The 22,206-nt window shown below is 35.2% G+C and overlaps 1 protein-coding gene and 1 pseudogene across 3 annotated transcripts; both read right to left on the reverse strand.

Moving 5' to 3' along the window:
- Positions 1-8,742: 8,742 nt before the first annotated feature.
- On the reverse strand, positions 8,743-12,375 carry LOC116193811 (protein LIGHT-DEPENDENT SHORT HYPOCOTYLS 10-like). 3 transcript variants are annotated; one of them, XM_031522558.1, is made up of 3 exons: positions 11,883-12,374; positions 11,545-11,751; positions 8,743-9,028 (listed from the first exon to the last, which is right to left on the reverse strand). In XM_031522558.1, exons 1-2 carry the CDS (start codon positions 12,223-12,225, stop codon positions 11,579-11,581), a joined length of 516 nt encoding a protein of 171 aa, XP_031378418.1. In that variant the 5' UTR covers positions 12,226-12,374; the 3' UTR covers positions 8,743-9,028; positions 11,545-11,578. The 3 variants fall into 3 exon arrangements, with proteins under 3 accessions (XP_031378418.1, XP_031378417.1, XP_031378419.1); XM_031522557.1 differs by having other exon boundaries at positions 8,743-9,036; positions 11,883-12,372; XM_031522559.1 differs by lacking the exon at positions 8,743-9,028 and having other exon boundaries at positions 11,544-11,751; positions 11,883-12,375.
- A 7,394-nt stretch (positions 12,376-19,769) lies between these two features.
- On the reverse strand, positions 19,770-22,099 carry LOC116194503 (annotated as a pseudogene).
- Positions 22,100-22,206: the final 107 nt, after the last annotated feature.

The raw sequence follows: 22,206 nt of genomic DNA on the forward strand, positions 1-22,206 counted from the left end.
AGTGATCAAAAACTAGTGTTTTAGAAGTATTTTTGTAACTTCTTCATTTTTGTACTGGAACTGAAAGTAGAAATATAATTCTAGATACAGCCACAGTCGCTCCAACGGGCATCAAAATCTTATTTTATTTTTTTCCAAATATGGAGAAAGTTAAAATGGACCAATGAGGAAGAGGTAAGATGGGACACAATTATGGTACAATGAATGGAATCAAGGGACAAAAATGGTTCAAAGGACAAAATTAAAAGAAGATAAGAAAAAAGAAATGTGTATATATATATATATATACATACATACATTTTTTTTGTTCATGGATTCTTAAGAATAAAATTACTTTTGTGGGGTTGGGGGAGAATTTTATAATTTCTTAGCATAAAAGGCCAAGAACTCGAAAATTCACCATCCAATTTGTCATGCGGCCAATAATATTTTGTGATTCTCCTCACGAGGACATGTCTATATAAAAAATAAATCGCAGAGATTCTCGCCTACGACTACAAAATGTTCAAATACTGGCTATCCTCGAATCTCGTTGTATTTATCAGAACGACGTAATACTATGAATTGGAATTGTTCCGATTAAGAATCTTTGTTGTTTATATGTTTTATGTGTAAATATAATATTCGTGCTGCAATCACACAAAGTAATTGAAAAAAAAAAACTGTTATATTGATTGAAACATGAAACTATTTTCTCCAGCCGAAAAAAGAACAAACTGAAAAGTTGTGATACTAACATTATTATTGCTCCATACCGGTTAATATAATTCTAGTAAATTATGAGAAATTAAGAGCTAAATTTACGAATAATGGATATATTTCTCTACATTCAGTAATTATTACAGCAGTATAAGAACCACATGGAGCTTGTATTTTAGAGAGAATGTCAAAATTTTGGAGAACTTTGCTATGGAACAATACGACTTGATAGGTCGGACCATACAGTTTGTTAATAATTAATGCAAAGCTGTTAAAAATCTATTATATATGTAGAATCGATGGAGGGTTCACAAAATCGAAATAATAGAATCATACTAGTGAAATTGCTATAAGAATGAAGATAATGTTACGAAAGTAATATTTTCATGAATAATAACCTTATCTTTATTTTAGATAAAATTGAAGATCAACATAACCAAACATTTCTTCTTGTATCAGTTTTCAAACTTCAATTTTGTATATAAAAAAAAAAGATTACAAGAAATTGTGAATTAATTCTCCATTTTTTAAGCTATAAGAGTTAAAAAATCTATTAATATTCCTTCAATTGAAAAAAAAACACAATAAATTATTTAAATTTTGAATCTGCAAAATCGAATTCCTACTGATTTTACTAAATAAATTAATATTCTTATACCAGTCTATTAAATTTAAATTTTTAGAGTGAGTTGACTCGTCATTAAAAGTAAAAAGGTAAAATCATTAGTGTTAGAAGTCATAATCGAGTTTTTGATAGTATAGAATTGATCTATTTGAGTAAAAGGATCGAAATAACCCAAGTCAAATTATTATCTTTATTTTACCCAAACAAATATTGGCTTTACAAGGGGAAATTAAAAAATAAAATAAAATAACCAGAAAATGGAGGAGCAGCCATTGTAAAATATTTTCAATCACCAGTAAGGAGGACATGAAAAAGTAGAGCATACCTTTCCCTTTTTTTTTTTTAATGATAGATACACATGAATATAATCGGGAATTTCATACCGGAGAAATAAAAGAATTAAATAGATGAGGAATAAACTTAAAAACTCCCGATTCCGAATCAATGATGTGACAATTGTATTGAACTGAACTCCAGCTGTAATGGCAGCAATTCCTATTTAAGTTGATGGGATGTAAATTTTGGAGAATTTGGCTATGGAGCATTTCGACTTGATAGGTTGGAGAAACATTGTTTGTAAATAATTAATGCAAAGCTGTCAAAATCTAAAGTACAAGTAGAATCGATGCAAGGTTTACAAAATCGAAATGTAGAATGGAAATTATATCAAATTATTTAATCTGCGGAAGCTGGAAAAGCATTGGATCAGGAATTTGAATAGCTATTCTTCCAAATCCAAAGTTGGTGAATTTTTCTTCGCAAAGCTTATCCTTGTTTTCTTCTTTCTTTCATTTTTTTTTAGAATCCTCTTTATTACTATACTTCTCTCTCACACACACATGTATATATATATATATATAAATATGTACATGCCAGTTTTTGATAAGGGAATGGTGCTTCCGTGATGGGATCCTATGCTTAGATACCAACTCCGATGCAATCTTTCTGTGCTATCTTCGTCAATGGAGGTAGAAATTCTCCATGGATTAATGAACTAGAACTGAGGATTTTCTTTTTAGTTTTCACTGGTGTCCATGGTGAATTGTTACATAAAGATAGTCGATTGAAAATATTAATTTTAGGAAGGCTTGCTACAATTATATCGTTCTTACTTGATATGATTCACATTTATTTTCCTTTATAATCTGCTTACCGGGTCATTCAATATCTTCCACTTTTTGTAATTTCTACCTTTTTCATATAATATGCTTTTACAATGGATCGATTTATGAAGGATAGTCGTTACCTATTGAAGGGGGGGAAAAAAAAAAGGAATGGTGGTGATTGCTAGCTAAGCGTCCTTGCTTTGTTTTGCTGAATCTAAGCGTGCTTGCTTGTCTTCCTTTTTTCGTTTCTCTTTAACCACATAATTCATCTTCGTTCTTAAAAAAAAAAAATTCATTTTTTCTTAAGTTACAAAAAAAATTCATAAATCTAATATAATAAAATAAAAATCATAATAGTTAATAAATGGACGTTAATAGTTTCACCACGGGTATCGAATATAAAATCTATTAATTAGTAAATTCAAGCGTATGTCGCTATACTACGCTTTCATTAATAAAAGGTAATTCATCTTCGTTACTTATGAATAAAGCACTTTCTTTTTTTTATTCATTCATTAATCACACCTACTCAGTGGAGTATACTCTCTTTTGATGTTCTTTTCCTCCTTCAAATTCAGGCGCATGGCACATATCGATACTCCAATGCATTTCTCCCCGAGTCAAAATAAATATGTTTTTGAATCTTTTCTTTAAAATCCAAAGTGTATGTTTCTGCGTGAATCTCAACAATCACTTATTTTGATTATACATATTGAACATTCTAAATCCAAAGAAAATTTTCGATTATAAGACTATCTGATGAGTCCAATACAACTTGTTCACTTTTTTGTAGGCAAGCTGAATTAATAGCTTATAATCAATGCTAATAGATTGATCATTTAATGAAAGAGTCACCTGACTCCTTTGGCACGTGCATTTTAGAGATTAATATTTCTCGATCATTTATATTATCAAATCGACCCAACGAAGTGTATATTATTTGAAAAATGAATTGTTTCGGATAATCAGAGCATATTGCAGTAGAAAAATAAGAGCAAAAGAATTGACAACGTCCGCGGGCTATCTTTCTTATGCTTCCTTTTTTTAGTATATAAATTAGTCATCTGTAATTACATTAATTAATTAATGCATAATAAGGAGACAAGCATTTTTGTAAAAGAACGAATAACGTAAATATAGGAACAACACGTTAATCGATAAGATTAATCTACGTATATCACTAATCATATGCAATTCTTTTTGCTAAATAGACAATAAACGAATTCGATACGTAGTCGTTAGTTATGTGTTTTACTTTCTCTATTGTAATCAAATATATAATCAGGTTGTACGAGTTTTTCGCGATAAGAATACCGGAGAAGTTAGCACATTAGAGTAATTAATTACCAGCTTCTTGGGTTTTAAAATTCTAGATCGAAATTATGAACACATCACGGAGCACGAAATAACATTTATATTTATATATATATATATATATATATATATATATAATGTGTGTGGGTATTATACATAAGTGTCCAGATGCATGTATATATCCCTGAAAACCACAGAAAAAGAGGAACACGGTGGGGCATCAATATGCAATGGACAATCCATCTGAGTTTGAGTCAGTCACTAACTCACACAACATAATTTCGTCGATAAGAGATATATCCATTTATTCGTCTGAGGAGGGGAAAAGTGTGTATATGCGTGTGTGTGTGTGTGTGTGTGTGTGTGAGGGTTTCCTTTGCGTTATCTGAGCTCTTATATATTTGAGCCCTTGGCCCAGCCCCCAGTATGGCTAGATACCGATGTTCGGCAACATCTTATCAAACGTTTGCATCGTTCTAGATATTGAGACAAGATTCGGATTGTAATAGAATACAAACTACGAAAGAGTCCAAACGACTTCCTCCACATCAAATGGTTGAATAATTTTACATTGAAAAGAAGGGAGTAAGTTTAATTGACTCGTGATTTTAAATAGCGGGTGACGCATTTAATTGGATAATGAGTTTACATCATGGGTGATGCAAACACACTTTCTATATACGTTGATTACTCATCATATTCAAGAATATGACATAGATATGTGCGTGTGAAATCTACTTGTTGAACCGCATGCTTTGTGAATACTTATTCTTAGGGTTTATTGAATTTCTTTTTGTTATAAAAGGACAATTACGAGTTTAATATAATGAAATAAAAATTTTAATATCTAATAAGAAAATACGAATAGTTTCATACTGAATATTAAATCTGAAACTTATTAGTTATTTGACGAAAATGAAGGCGAATGCAACTGCGTTACACTTTTTTCTTTTTCTTTTTCTATTTTTATGAAGATCTTTACGTGATTAAGAATAGTAATAGTAATCATAATGATAACTATAGGGGGGGAAAAAAAAAAACAAATGGGACAATTGGTTTTGGTGTTGGCAATTGGTACAAGTTTAAGACAGGGACAGGGACAGACAGAGTACTCTCCTTATCTTATCCAAAGGGATGGCGGGATTCTCTTCGGATTAGGTTCCTTTGTGGGGCCCAACCAAATGGGGGAAAGCAAGGAAAGAGAGAAAGATCGGTAGTGGCGTTGATTGATTTGGAAATACTTCACATTGATCGGATGATGATTTATTTGGAATAACAAAGACATCCATAATAACAAAGACATCCCTCAATTTGTCAATTCGGTCTTGACAACTAATGCATTCCTTTCGCCTTCCTCAACGTGGCATTAATTCCTCGCCTTCACTTTTAGATCTTTAATTATCCATTTTTTACCCATCTTGAAACTCAACGATATAACAGTTTTCACATGTTGCATATATATTTTCTCATTTTATGATCAAGTTATACCTACTCGAGGGGTATCGATATATCACATTTCCGAGTTAAGAACGATGCTCTCGAACAAGGAAATTTGGAAAAAGATGTTGAGAAATAAAGGGGTCGAAGTACGGCAATTTGGTCTCGACAAATGATGGAGTCCATTTCACTTTCACCTTCCGAAATGTGGCATTAATTCCTCGCATTCAGTTCTGGAGCTTCAATTGCCTCCAAATCTCATGTTTCTTACCTATTTCCAAGCCCGACGATGTAATAATCTTCGCATTCCGTATATTTTTTTTTATCTTATGATCGAGTTATTCCTGTTTTTTAGCTATCAATGGGTTAGATTTTCGAATTAAGAATGACGGCATTCGAACAAGGAAACCAAGAAGCAGATGAAGATAAGTAATGGGGTTGAAGTCAAGTTATATAAACCTTACAAAAGAATGTCTTCTGGGGGGGAAATACACATTCATTCATGTGGAAATTGAAAATGGACTCAATATACTCTTACATCATTGTCTTATCTTTGACCTTTTTGATACTTCAAATAATAAAGCTTATCGTGTTGTCTACTCGATCAGTCCATTAGTCAGAATCAAGAACCACAAATCCAAAACTTTCACAGCATGTATATGCATATTTTTTATGGCATATATATAAAGTTACGCGAATGATGATAAAATTCAACAGATTATCGGGGCATACAACAGTGTCCACATATAGATTGATATATCCAATGTCAATAGAGTGTTTATTGAATAGTAAACAGTTTTCATCCCATAAGGTAAATAACACAAATTATATCATATAATGAAGAATAACTATTGTAACTTGTTAAGAAGAGGAATAATTTTTTTTTATAATTTGCATAATAACTCATATTCCACCTATGTATAACCATTCATAACCGTAATTCAAATAACCCTTTAATGCTCGATCTTTCATATTTGTGATAGCAATATCCCCAATCATTTTTTTTCCATAAAAAATTATCTATCAAATATTGTTCCTTTTCATTTTAAATTATGAATCTCTGGTAATTAAAAATAAAATATATTTTCCTATGTGGGGAGGAGCGCGAGACTTTTATAATTTTACTAATGCTTGTATTGTATTTGTATGTAAAAAGTATTTATTAAAAATTTCACCCTAAAAAAGTATTTATTAAAATGGAAATTTAATTTTTTGGATAAATTACACCACACATCATGGTTTATTGGTTTTTGAAATAATTTTACCACATATCATATTTTCAAAAATTTTCACGACACATCGCGAAATTTTTTTAAATTTTCACCGCACATTATATCGTTACTTTTTCGTCCAAAATTGAAAAAAAAAAAGGGAGAGTAAGGGGATGATCAGGAAGGGGGGGTTGGGTGGCCGCCGGCCCTCCCCTCCAAAAAAAAAAAAAAACCACGATCATCCCACCCTCTTCTTTTTTTTTAGTATATATTTTTCATTTATTTCATTTTAAAACCACCACCATCCCTCCCCTTCATCTCCTTTTTTTAAATATATTTTTCATTTTACTCCATTTTAAATTCCTCAATTTTTTTTGTGTAAAATTATCGCTGAAAATGTCGTAACATTACCATTTAATTTAATTTCATAAGAAAAAGTAACGATATGATGTGTGGTGAAAATTTTTATAATATGTCGTGAAATTTTTTGAAAATATAATATGAAATTATTTTAGAAATCACAATGTATAGTGCAATCTAAAGGTTTTTTTTTTTCTGGTAGGATTAAAATGGAGACTAATTATGGCACAGTTGAATACCTCGTACAGCTTGAATGGCATAATTTATTTCCCACTGAGAAATTACCAATTGCACCACCTACTTACGTGGCACCCATCTATTGGTCAGCATTTCATCTAAAATTTTGTTCATCGATGCAGGGAACCGTCAGGGACCGCCAAGTGGCTTCCGGATCAAACGTCCGCCACGAATGCCCTCTAGAGCAATATCTCCGCATGTTGTCCCAATTGTCCCATTCACTTGAAATCTGAGACTGTGAGAGCAAACATATACATGAAGAGACGTCTGGATTCACAAGACCAAAAACCAATCACTGAATCCGCTATATTGTTATTCAATTCCTGATTTTGTATATATTTCCTATCACGACTGCGCATTCTTAATTTCTCTGATGGGTTCGGCTCGTTCGGATTCTATAATAATAACAAATAAATCCAATTAAACTGGAAAAAAAAGAAGAATGATAAGAAATGATGAAAGACATTATTTTGTTGTAAATGACATGGCTTGGAATAGTTGGAAGTTTCCAAATGAGTTTGTGCTCGTGACATTACATTAATCCAGCGGTAAAGAGCTAATTGGTTTAATGCATGTGATTTAATAGGATACACATCGCGTGAGAAAATTCATCGTATAAAATCCGACGTATTTGGAGGAAGGGGTCTTGATGCAGTGGCGCGAGACAACGCCCAGAATCAAGAGATTCTAGATTCGATCCTCATCGGCGGGACTTATGTGTCCATTTATTTAGCTTTATTTTCTTTCATTGTACTAAGTTTATGTGCCTCCACTTATCACCAAAAATAAAAATCTGACTTCTTTGGGCTTTGCTCTGATGATGATGGGCTTCCCGAGAGCCCAAGATAGAGGCTTCAGTTGAGTATGAAAGTTGGAGTCAGATCGAATATATAATGGGCCGATGAGCACGTTAGGCCCAGTGGATCAATCGTTGGCCCATGAAATCAATCATTGGATATCACAATTAAAATGCCTTTACATATGATTATTATATATAACGCGCAATGATTTCATCTCATCCTGTGGATGTTATTTCCTTATCAAGGATTACGCCCTATTAATGTTTTTGTCTGATGGGCTTGCCATTCGAGAGATCTCGTAAATACGGTGCGACTATTCCATCCCCGATCAGAGATCAGCAAAGTACTTCTGAAAAATTGAAGGTTCAACAAAACACACGAGTCCTTTGGTATTTTGTTGATGGCACAATTTAAATGATATTCGTACATATATGTTGAATTATATTCTAATTAATATCACATGATATAAAAAGATACGACGAAAAAGCGGTACAAAATAATGAGAAAAGAAAATGCTATGCTGTGCTATGGTGTATTCAAAAGCATCTCGAATAGCAACATTTGAAAATTCCAACGTTGCCTTTTGGAAATAAAACAAAGGGAAAAGAGAAGAAAATAAGATGAATATTATTCAACTAAAACCTTTGAAAAGAGTTTACAAAGTACTAACCCCAATAAGTCCGTACTACCCCTTTTTGGAGCATTATTTCTTTTACAAGAAAGATACGTGAGTTCAATAAAATTTAATTTTTATTTTAATAATAAATAATAAAATGATACAAATGGTCTTATAACGAAAATTGAATTTGAAAATTCTTGATTATTATGCTAAAGTACATGCGAATTTACTACACCCACTTTCTCTAAATTTTTTAATATAATAAAGTAAGATGCCGTTTATTGGCTTGTTGATTATAAGGTCATTGGAAGGTTTATATATGCTCTCAAAAGAATAGGCATAATAAGAAATGAGATAGATGACACTAATATATTTTGATTCTTCGCAACATATTCTGCGAGATCTGATCATAGCTATTACATCCAACGTACAACAATATGTAAGCTTACAAATTTTTAGAGAGATAGCGAATACAATGCACGTGCGGGATTCATATGATTTAACATCTCCGCCGCAACGTCCAGTGATATGCATGATTTATAATTAGGTTCCTCGAACTAGGGCTGCCGTCAAGTTGTGATCTTCGTTAATTTCCATTCATCCCATCCAATCCATGCTTCCTTATTTCCTACAAGACCCTCGTCAGGAAATTCAAATAAACAGCCTAAATATGAAACTTTTGTAGCTTAATTGATGGCCTAAATGTTTTTTGCTCGAATCATCCATGACTTATTATAAGAGGACACCGCAAAAAAGAGAGAGATCCATAAGCTATATCCTGATTTGGCACGGCTGTATATTTTTCTCTAAAAAAAGGGACTAATTATTAGCATAATACATTATACCGGCAAAAATAATTAGCGTATAAACCACCCAAACCCGCCCCCGCCCCCTATTAAAACCGGATCAGTTATGCAACAGCATGTGAACTTCTCTTGTTCGGGATAGATGATAACTGACTGATGGACTTAAAGGTTTTATATAAGAGCATCGAGATTAATTAATCATATAATCAGGGGTGGAGCCAGGATTTTCTTCCAGCGGGGGAAAATACTAACTTAACATATATTACACATTCCAGCGGGGGCAAATAATAATCTAACTTACATATTATAGGACAAATTTTTTAAAGTTCATAACTTTTTGGGGCCATTTGTAAAGATATTGAACATCCGGGGGGCGCAATTGCCCCCTCTCCCATTAATGTGGCTCCGCCCCTGCATATAATTACATATCAATACGTTGATCCGCGTAGTGAACTTATGATTATTGATCCTATAAATTTAGTATTAGTTCACCCTTTCAGTTTTCTTTTCTGTCCGCAAGTGTGTAAAGGCTTCTCGGATGTTTTTCTCATTCAGATTTTACATATAAAAGATTGACAAATAGTGGAAGAAGATGCAAAAAGCTAGGGATAACCACATACCGACTAATTATAACTAGATGAGTTGCAGGCACAAGGGAAGCTCAGTGACATAAATCATGCACTATATGATCAAAATTAAGGTAAATCCGAAGCAAGATTTATATAGTGTCGAATGCTCCTGCCAAAGTTCAATAAAAGGAAAATGGAAGAGACCAACCTAGAGAAACACGGGACCTGCCTTTGGGAATAGATTTCACTCATGGAGAGCTCCATAATGCTTGGGGATCATAATGTTTTCATTATTAAAAATCACTGGATGGTTTAGTCTTCAGCATAGACTCATATATAAGCAAAATTAGACACAAACCAAGCTATGTGACACTGCCCCTGATTATATATTTGCCATAATAATTTTGTTCGGAGAAGAAATAATTCGTAAATGATTCAACTTGGCTCATCATATAATAATCACAACTTGAATATATCATATATATATATATATATATATATATACACACACACACTACATACTAATACATGTGGATGTGTGTGTGGATCATTTGGAATATTATGAGTTACGGATCTTTCAAAACGAGACCTTTAAACTTAACTATCATTTTCTGCTGAATCATTTGGACATATATACATATATATTTTTTGTTAAATCGTTGCATCAACTTTTCGAAAAGTGTTTCTGTATCTGTTGATCGTTAATGGCGGCAGATATGTCTTTAGAATCTCTAAAGTCCCAAATTTTGGAGAAAAATCTAATGAAGTCATTAAGAAGAGAGTCGTTTCTTTATTAGAAACTTCTAATAAAAATCTTCTATCAAATGATGATCTAAGAACCTATACTTAGATCATGAGGGGTTGTACAACATTTTATGAATAATAAGATTCTGAAAAGGTATATGCATATACAGCAGTGAGCTGGATAACACAGATCAATTAAAACCATATATATATGTCTCAATTGAGAACTGTACTGGTTAATTAAGATTCGTATTTGTAAGTACTTGAGCGTATTCAAATAAATTGGCAAAGGACATTTTTTTTGTAGCTAGTAGTCTCAATCCCACCAGCATCGTCTCAGTTGGAGTGATTTTGAACTGCCGTATTAGGATTATATCCTAGCACGCTTGGACCAAGAACATTGTTCAAAAAACAATTTTGTGCTTTGTGCATGCAATTGTAGGATCCTCAAGAACGTCTCACCCAAAAAGGGGAAAAAAAAAACTCAAGAACTAATTTATATAGCAAGAGCAACCCAACCAAGTGGGCACAATTATATGTTAAAAGTTGAAATTAGGGTTAGCCTTTGTCTTCTACCTATGGTTTCTAGTTTCGAAGCACTTCGTAGTGTGTCGGGAAATTTATAATACAGAAGAAGCCAACATAGCAGTACAATTATGACTAGGTTAATTCAGACATACATATTTCACAATATTCCAGGGGGGGAAAAAAGGCATATCATCAACTCCAAAACTTACTCAATTTAAATGTGTTTAAACGAATTTAGAGTTGATCTAATATGGAATTTTTCTTTTCCTATCTTCAGAAACTAGACAAGTTTGTCGATCCCATCTCAGTCTGTATTCTAACAGCATAATATATATATATATATATATAAACTCGGAACCAGGGCTTTCCTGGTATCGTGGTTTGGAGTCGTTCCAACCAAGAACATGATGGTCCCATACGGACCATTAGCAGTAACAAGTATATAACTCGGTATAGTGATTAAGTCAAGAGGTTGTAATTGATAGGTACCATTTTCTTTTCCCGTGGGAAAGGAAGGAGAAGATCAGGAGAAGTGCACGGTGGAGCTCGACTCTTCCGTTCCCTTCCCTTGATTACCAGATGCTTTCTTCTTCTTCTTATATGGGATCCCCCTCGCCTTAGCCTGGCATTCCCTCACCTCTCGAAGGTAAACTCGAATTGCTCCACTAGCAAAAGGGTTTGTCGCCGGTGTGCCGCCTGTGTTCAAAATGCCGCAATGAAGCGATATCTTCAAACTCGTAATTGTAAAAATGCCGTGTCGATCGATGCGTGTACACTAATAATATATATGTTGGCTTAAAAAGGTTTTAGCTAGCTGTAGACAGTACCGTTCTCTTCATATGCAGCTCGCAGTCTCCCTATGAGCGCATCGAGACTGCCCCAAGCCTGCCTAAGTGGGCATGTGCACGGAGCTGGTGGCTCAGGCTGCCCATAGAATATGCATCCTTGGATGTGAACCTTTGTCTTCCCAAACTGGTCGAGGTACCGGAGGAAGTCGAGGATGTGGTTGTAGTTGCACTGAGATAGCGGGACCGGAGGCCTGTGATTTCTCAGGTACTGAATAAATGCATTCCAATCTCTTCTCTTCTGTGACTCATAGCGACTCGGCGTCTGCTGTTGATCGTTCACTGTCGATCCTTCCGCTATATCTTTCCCTCTATCGCCCGACATAGCTGTGGTTAATGGAGATTTTACTGAGATATGTTGTTTTTGTTCACAAAATGAGGGAACATCTGCAAGTTATAGAGGGGTTTAGAGGGGCCAAAACAGGAGGAGAGTAAGGGAAGGAGATAGAGGAGGATGATGACGATCACATCATGGGCCTAATGGGTGGACATGGCAGGGCCCATATAGTGAAGTTGCTTTAATTTAATTTCTCTCTTCCCTCATGCGTAGTTCATCCAATTGTCTAATTATTTATTCATTAATTTTTGGTTCGGTCATTAATTGTCTTTTTATTTACTTTTCTGAAATTTAGCATTTTCTCATGTGTGTACTCTCGTCAATCCCATTAAACCTAACCGCGCATATATCCCTGTCGTAATAATTATCAAACCTTGGGCGAATAGAAAAGACTAGATTCAAATCTCTAAAAAGAAAAATATGATATTTGTGTACACTGTTGATGATCAATGACAGAGTGACAAGGAAACGTGAAACTCAATTATTTCTTGTAACGTACGTAGGCCAATATATGTTCATACATGCGAAATTTCTACATGGTTTATTTGACCTTCTTATGTCCTGCCTTGTGAATATGAATCAGAATTTCTTGATATATATAATCGCAGCTTACCGATAGCAGTACTATGACATCGACTTATAAAAAGGACAGGCAGCTGGGCTTGAATTAATTTCATAATCTGTACGTATGTATACTCATAAGTGGGAGAAGAGAAGATGCGTGAATGGGATCTGATCATAGAGATCTCCTGTCGCTGTTTCTGTTCGTCACTTTCAAGCATAATTAAACATGAATACAGGCAAAGCCCTACAAGGGTGTTGATAAGATGAGAAAATTGTCAGCCAATAGACGTCACAATATATATATATATTACTAATTGATTATTAATTCACCAAATAAAAACCTCTAAAAAAAAGGCGATAAGTGATCAATGTCATACGAGGAAGACAACAGTTGCGGGCACAAAAGGAAACAGCACCCATGGATTATCATATTTTAAGAATTAAACAATTGGGATGAAAAATAGAAGCAGTAATTTAATCACATCCTTTTTTTTTCCTGTCACAAAGAGGTCCATGAATCTAAGAAGTTGTGATAGATAGGAAAGGAGAAATGAAGGGAACCTGCAGTCCCAGTAATAAAGAATCGAACCAAAAACTCTTCGTCCCAGGTTGAGGGCGATGTTAGTGTACCATGACCCAATTTCTTTTAGAGGTTGTAAATGGAAAATTTATAGAACCATTGAGTGCCCTTTCTGGGTATTACTTATCTAATTGACATGCTTACACACATAATTATACCGACGTGGATGTGTTATTTTTTGAAATCTTATAAATCTAATTCTGCATATGAATGGCAAATAATCGATTATGTAAAAGATATTATCGATCCATATCTTCCTTTCTGTGCTCAGGGAACTGCTGTGCTCTGGCTGAACCATGGACTAAACAGCCCGAAGAGGAAGTTGATGGATACATAAATGATATCGAAGACGCTCAATTTAGAAATAAATTACACGAAAACTTGGAAAGCGGCTGCTTCTTGAATACATACAACAAATTTATCAGAAAAGATTGAAGAAGGTAACTCTTCCCCCTCCATCCACAGTGCACACTTTGTCTTCTCCATAGTTTTCAAGTTTCTGAAGGAACACATGAACGAGAGGGTCCTTGCTCATCTTCCCTTGGACTGACATAATGCGCATCCATCATCATCAATTTGTTTATGTTCTTTCCAGTCTCCGAATTGAGAGAGTTCGAATAAGCTTGAAGTCCGAGGTCATGGAAACCCTGATTTCGGGTTGTTAAAGTTGAATAGCTGCCCAAGATCAATGAGGAAAAACAGCAAATGGAAAGTTTCACTGGGACAACTATTGAATTTGAGAATGGTGGAGTTGGTCGATCAACCATTAGCTAATTAGTCCGTTCTAGGTTTATATATAATATAATAGATACTTTTCCCGATGGTGAAGTGAATCGTTGAGTCTGATTGATTGTATTTGAGATAAAATTATGTGATTTTAATGTGAACGCACCATCAAACTTCAAACTGAAAATAACATAATTGAGATACCTATTTTAAAAAAGTAGGGTTACATTATTATATTATATTTTATAATATGGTACGCAACTAAGTGATCATCACATGTGCTTGAAAAGATCTACTCGAGGAAGGAAGATGGTTCTCACATCTACGATCTATAGTTGGACAGACATCTGTTATAATATTATGAGGACATCAATCATTTTACCCCGTGTTCTCTGTACAATACACATACAAGAGAGCTGCCAACGGGTAAAAATGATATTGGAGAGGGACGCGGCACCTCAAGCTTTCGAGAAAAGAAGAAGAAAATTAGGTTGTTGTCATGTGACATGTTGTGGGAAATTAAGGCCAAGTTGCCCTAATCGGGTAAATTCCTACGACATTATTTGAGAGGGAAGAAGACATCTAGAGAGAGAGAGAGAGAGCATATATCGGAAGAACCTTTGAGGCGCCCATGATCTTGTGGGGCCCCAGCCCTAGATACCCAGACAAAGAAATATATTATATTGTTATTATTTTTTTGACTGAAAATATTAATTGTCGACCATTGTCGACCAGAAAGATCTTCTTCGGCTGCTGTAAATATTCCATATAGTCACTCACTATGCTTTGAACATTCAAGATCTCAGGTTAATTGTACAATAAACGTGATCCTCGCATATACCTTTCCATATTAAAAATCACTGGGTCTAATTCAGATCGACGACATCAACTTCCCTTTGCCCACTGATCATATATTTATACATATATATATATATATATATGTGTGTGTGTGTTTGTCTATGTATAATTTATGTGTAAATGTTGGAATGAAGCTCTATAATCGAGAATAAGCTAGAAGGGGTGACCATCAACTGTGACCCTTGAGCAATTTCGTACGGACAAAAGCATCTGCTCTCACCTTTCACAAACAAAGATCCTCAATATCTTCATGCATATTGTATCATTATTTCGCTTAGTAATCTCAAATAAAGTTAATAAACTCTTAATATGTAATAATGGAAGCATTGAAATTTTGGCATCAATATAACTAGTTGTAACTTATGTGATTGGGGCATTTCGTTGTGTTTCTGGAGTTGTTCCGACTGAATTACGGAGTGTTAGCAACAACGAACGGATATGTAGGCTTGTTTCGTCATTAATTCATTATAATTCACCTGATCTATGCATGGGATGCATATTCACATATATTATATGGGGTTTTCTGTCGCTTTCAAATGTTCAATAGCTCATGACTATTAAACAAGTTCAATAATCGTCACTGAAATGCTAGCTGAAATAGCTCAAGTTCAAGCTGTGAAAATATTTTATATTATCCCGTTTGAGACATCTTTTTTTTCGGACATCTGTTTGAAACGTCGTTACCTTATAATATATATATAATTTTGGGTGAATAAAATTGTGAAATATATTATTATCGCAATTTCTGAACATTGAGTAAGAAAAGTTATTCTCCCTCTCAGCAAGTTAGTTTTCTGAGGCTTGAATTTGCGTTATCGTTCTTACGAGGATTGAAATTACTTGTCACTCAACCAACACTTTGTTGGTCTTTATAATATATAATTAATAATTACCTATAAAGCAAAAGAAAGGGTACGTACCTAAATAGCTATTCACTTCATATACAATAATCATGGCGACCTTCATTCCTTTACTAAACGGGCGATTATCTCCTGTCTTCATGACCAAAAGCCAAAGCTTTGTATGATGTCAATTTCCTTATTAGGTATGTTGCCACTTTAGGAGATCTACATCCCTAGATTGCTAGGGCAGACTGCCTTATGTAATGTTAATTAGTGTTTCTTGTCCTCCCCAGCACAAACAAAAGGGTATAGTTTTATCATCAAGAGCGGAATTTCATTTTTGGGCCTTGGTATAGTTCATTCCCAAAAAGTTGTTTGGTCTTTGTTTTTTATTAGTTCAGAGAGACAAGATGGGGTGGGAATCTGTGTTACCTGTAAAGAGAGAGAGAGAGAGAGATGGAATTGAGAATTCAATGGACACTGCATTTTAGATTAATATTTGGGAAATTGGAAATTAGCGACTATAACTTCTCAATTTGAGGTAATTGTTTTTTCAATTAATATAGTTGAAAATGAAGCTGAGAAGTTGAAGATTCATGCATACAATACTCATGGGGTTTCACCTATGGTATATTAATAGTGATAATGTGAGCAATTAATAAACTTGAAATTTCAAGAAACGGAGAGATATAAAATTAGAAGCTGAAAAGATAATATAAACGTTCATATGTACTTATTATTATTATCAGAAGTCATTACCTTTAACCAATGAACCCAAAAAAAAAAAAGAGAAGAGGAAAGAATCGAAGAAAAAAAAGTGTAAAAGGTTTCTCCCAAACATCTTGAAAAGGCTAGATTTTGATCAAAAGAATTGCTCATCATGTTGAGGGGGCATGTTTTTTTGTTAGGTGACACGATCAAAAGCATATTAAATAAATTCATGACGAGTTACATAAGTTAGTTTTAGTTTTTAAAACAATTCTCTAAACTGCTGATGGTCTGAAAATCACGCTCTTTTCTTCAATTGCTATGATTATCTAATAAGACTTAGAATTAAATGCGAGACCCGCACATGTGGGAGGAAAGATGAAAAAAATGTTTCTTTTGGAGTGAATAAGATGAAAAAAATGGCATATAGTATTTTTATTTTAAGAGAGTTTCGATAAATAAATAAATAAAAAAGACGTAAGAGAACTTTTTTCTCTGTTTTTTTTTTTAAATTATCCATTGGAAGTATCAATTAATAGATAATTAGGTTACAACAAACAGAGCATATAACGATGATCAAGATCACCTTCTCAACAAGTTACATTTCGCTTCAGCATTCTTAAAGTACTTTTTATTTTTGAATTAGTTCAAGAAATGGAGATAACTTGCAATAACATAAAAAAAAAGGCTTCGGGACCAGCTTCGCACTTATATAATTGATAGATATTTTACAATGATTTCTATTTTTCTATCGACACGTATAATTTGATTTTTGATCTTGTGGTATAGTGGGACGACCCTTTTTGAAATTACTACAAGAGAGGGAAAAAAATAGTTTCAAAGCAATGAGTTACCCAAATAAAGCAAATATGGAGAATCTCCGGTAAAAAAATATAGACAATATCTCTATTTATGGACGCGCTTAGCTCTTTTATCTCGTTGAGACACATTTAGATCTAGATGCATAGCAAAACAAAAGTAAGAGAGAGATTTTAATGAAAAAAGAGAAAGATTTTTAATTCACCGGAAAAAAAAAGAGAGATTTTAATGGAAAAAGTTTGGTCATATATCGCGAATTCTCCATTGTACAAAACTTGGGTTACAATTCCTTTATTGGGTAACCAAAAGAAAATATTCCTCCATATAGACTGTTAAGTTAGATAGTTGATCGCATGTTTCAACAACACATTTTTATTTTTATTTTTATTTTTTTTGGATGATATATGGGACCGAAGCCCTTCTTAACAATACATCTTAAATACGTCTTTAGGGAAGATGTTACTCAAAAAATGACCGAGAGTGTCCCTTCATTTTAGCTCTATAAAAAAGTTAATGCTAGTGGCATGCCGAGAAGGGGGTGGGGTGGGGTGAGTTCAACGTCATTGAATATATTCCGACTGTCTGAACAGACAAGCCAAAGCTTTGTCAGTTTCAGTTGTGCAGTGTTTCCTCTCGTTTTAGCAAAATCGGGAATTGCTGTTCTCCAGAATATCGCGTCTTGGCATTAAGCTGGTCAATATAACATAACATAACATAATGATACTGATGTGTAGCGACATTACCCCACCAGTCCTTTCTCACCTTTTTTACGACTGTGAAAGCCCACTGAGAAATCAATATAATTTGATCTAAACTGTTGGACGTCAGTTTTTTTTTTAAATAAAATTTCAAATTTGAATTCTTCTAAACAGAGAAAATTTATGACCGAAAGAGTTTTACTTATTAACAAATAGACAAGATTCGAATCTAATCTAGATTAATTGGGATTCATCGGGCACTTTAAATATCCAATGGCACTCACCTGAAAATGCAATATATATGCACGCATTGCATAATATTATTCCTCTTTTATATGATTGGACAAAATATTGGATTGTAATCCCATGTGCAACTGTTTGTTAATTTGTACCCATCGTAAAGATCGATGGCCGCTCCCGGACAAATAAGCTGGGGATGCTGAGAGTTTAATTATTATTAGATCAGGAGGTATAATTCTTACAAAACAAGTTCCCTTATTCAGATTTATTTCATAGAATAATGTATGGTCGGTGCTCACATTCAACTCTGATTTGTTCAGCCGATTATCACCGATTATGTGATGGGAAATCGACTGATAGAGGAGTCGCATGCGCATCGCGTGCAGTTGATGATAGCAGAGGTTACACCTAATATATTGACTCGTCGTTTCCACTCGATGCTCTAGAATCAGGGAAATCATTGACTCTGATTGCATATATAGAATCCAATATCGTCCATCCTAGTGCATTTAGTATCGGATACTTTAACAAAGTGAACTAAATAGATGGAGTTCGTATCTAGGCATTTCAAGAGCGTATGTAGGTGTAGCTAGAGCAAATGATCCGGTAAATTGTCGAAAGATATAGAAAATTATGCAAGTAGAAGCAATATGCATGGCTTAATTAAATGTCTTAGACAATTCATTCATGTGGATAATCTTGCTATTTTTATTCATGATGTCTCTCTCAATGTAAGAAAAAAGAAAAAAAATAACTTTTATCTATTTGCGAGAAAGAGAGTGCAACTTTGTACTAATTAAAAGTGGAATATCTTATTCACCCAATAAAAAGAAGAAGAAAGTGGAATATCTTAGTCTCGGCTAATAAATCGAGAGCATCTCGCGATTGCACCAAAAAAGAAATATAAAGAAAAAAAAAAAGAGTAGTTAGGGGGTATGTTCCATAGTGATGATTAGGGCTTAAAGGTAGAACATTACGCAAACCTTATGGGCTTAAGATCTCTTCCGGGAGCCTCTATGAGCTCTGTGCTGAACTCTTCTTTCTCTCAGAGCCCATCTTCCTTCTGTAGGGCCCTCCAAGTTTTGGAGGCTTACGAGGCTTTTCATCTGGAGATTCCAAATGGGGCTCATACTTTTCATTTCATTCAATTAAGTCCCCATTTATCGACAATTAAATTAGTAGCACCCTCTCGGACTATCTTTCCACGCCTGAACTCGTCAACCTCAACCAGTCAATCGAGTATGCCCCTGGCCATGAGGATAACATTTTCCTGATCGAAGGTTATGGCTGCGGGAAAGCAAAACATTGGCTGAGGCCACTGTGATTTGGCCAAAACTGTTTGCGTCGTTCCACCGTAGTCGGGAAAGGCAAAGAGCTTTTACAAGCAAATAGCAGTACATCTATCCAGGGGCCAGTGCCGTTGCATTTGCTATTGGAACTGTTCCTTGTAACACTAACTCATTTATAACGACCGTTTTATGAAAGTACGAGACATCATTTCTGCTGAACAAAACAATCTTTATCATTGTTCATGGAGTACCCAAGTGCTTTTGTTCACGAACTTTCTGCTCGACAGTATGCAGCTGCATAGTCAGCATAAGAACTACATCACTAGACTCTACAACATCTTGATTACAAGTATTGACATGAGAGATTTAGCTAAAAAACAAAAAGTATTGACATAAGAGTAAAGAAAAGTGACCGAAGAATTCAAACTCGACCCTTCTTTCCATCGACTGTTAGTGATTCCTCTATAGCTTGCATGAAAGTGGCCATTTTGTACGTGAAAAATCCCACTAGCATCGGTATCAACTCTAGCTGAATGCATCCATATTCGGGAACAAGTATTCTGCGTCAAGATAAGCAACATCAGTGAGATGATCAATCTCTTTTATCCAGCTATCAACTCGATGATTGCCAGTAAATTTCAGATCAAGCTACTAAACAGAAAGTCACTGCTATCGTCATTTGCAGTATTTGATCTGATCATATTACTTCCTTTTTGACTATCTAACACAACCATGACCAGGCTGAACAACATTGCAAAGCTATGACTTACTCATTCCACCGGTTGAATATCATCACTAGAACCACAGGAACCAGCAGCCTTGGTTGCCCGATCGAACCCCTGCAGTCAATTATTTCCAAATCAGGCAACTTGACAGAAAAAATTAGCATATTATTTCATAAAGAGTAGCACTGTAATGTAAGTATTCAGCATACTTGCTCTGCCCCGTAGCTGCATCTGCCATTGAATCTACACTGCTTCCAAGCATACGGATGTACATCAAGGAACCAAGAAGTCCGGCACCGAAGCTGATACAGGAGATACCGAGAGAAGAGCACGTGTAAACGCTTGTGCAGTTTATTGAATGGGATGTTGAGCAAAGGTCACCTATATATAATTGCACTTACCTAAACGCAATTGCTGATGAATAAGAAAGACAGGCGGAGACAAGACCGATACCACCTATGCCTAGAGTGCGGATTTGCAACTTTTTTTTCAACTGCCAAGCAATAATTGAGAAGAAAACAGAAATTACAGCTCAGTCGATTTCGGTACTTCAACAGGAATATATCAGCAAGTATTGTGAAGCAAATACCTGAAAGTACTGTTCCCTGGATCGAGCAGCCAGCACCTTTGGGTCCCCTCGGGGCCGCCTCGACTCTCGAAACATCACATCCTATGGACAAGAGGTAAGTCAAATAGCCGAACCCGATGGTAAGGCATCCTTGCAATTTAATCATATATCTAATCCTATAGGTAAAAGAGAGAACAGATAGAAGTTGCAAAATCTGATTGTTAAGAGAGATCAGTACGCTTCCCCCTGTTGCAGCCTTGCGGGCTCTATCCCACTTGTCTTGCTCACGGCGGGTCGGTGCCTATCTCCATCTTGGCAAATCATTGCTTCCATTCTGGCAATTTACGGGACAATCATCACGGGAAGACAATATTTGTCTGTAAGGCAACTACGAACACAATGTGAACAATTTCGAGTAGTCATCCATCTTACAGGAGTTGGAGTCTCAATCATCTCTTCTTCCGGAGTATTCTTAGAAGGTGCAGTCAGCTCTTTGCTTAAATCAAATTCCATACTGCAAACGTTCCCCTGACAAACATCCTTTAGAATTCGAGTACGTGACATAAAACTTTTATTCATGTACTTAATTGAGATTGCATCTCATGAGGATTGAGGAATAAGCTAAAGACCAACCTGTCAAGGCTCATGACCCTGTTCAAGCTTAAGAATCCAGAAGGCTCATCCTGTCAATTGTGTCGGAATCACACGTCTAAATTGGCAAATACATAGCCATATAACAAATCCTTACTACTGTGCTAGCTTCCACAAACATGCTTAAATTCATTGGATGCAGCTGCCAATATGATCGTGTACATATAACTCGTATTATGTTCTTTCGGTTGAAGTAACTGGACCTTAACAGTTGGTTCTTGGGGAGAATCAGAGGTTGCGTCCGGGTCCCGGATCATCCTCTTAAATCGATCGACGAAGTCCTTGTTCCAAATGAACTCGTCTGAGCTCAAAGGGTCTTCTTCTTCTCCTCCCCAGTACTTGCGGAGCTCCGATGTTTCGAGTGGACCGCTGCCGTGGGACCACTATCCGATGTCCAAGGGAGCCACGGCAGCAGCCCATTTCATCGGCTTCTTCCTGGGCAGACCCTGCGTTGGGTTGTTGGGTGATAAGTACGTCGCAGAGTCATGGGAGGTTGGGACTGAGGTGGTGGTGAAAGTCGTCACTGAGATGTAGCAGTTCAGAGAGGACATTGCTGGTGATAGGGTGAGGATGACGATCTTACTTGGGGCTTAATGGATAACATTTGATTTTAACTTTTGGGACCACTATTGATCAGAGTTGGGACTGCCGTTGGATTGTCCGAAAATATCTCCGAGCTATATACTCTGCTCAAATTGTCC

Source organism: Punica granatum, chromosome 2 (assembly GCF_007655135.1).
Source record: "Punica granatum isolate Tunisia-2019 chromosome 2, ASM765513v2, whole genome shotgun sequence".
Lineage (NCBI taxonomy): Eukaryota > Viridiplantae > Streptophyta > Magnoliopsida > Myrtales > Lythraceae > Punica > Punica granatum.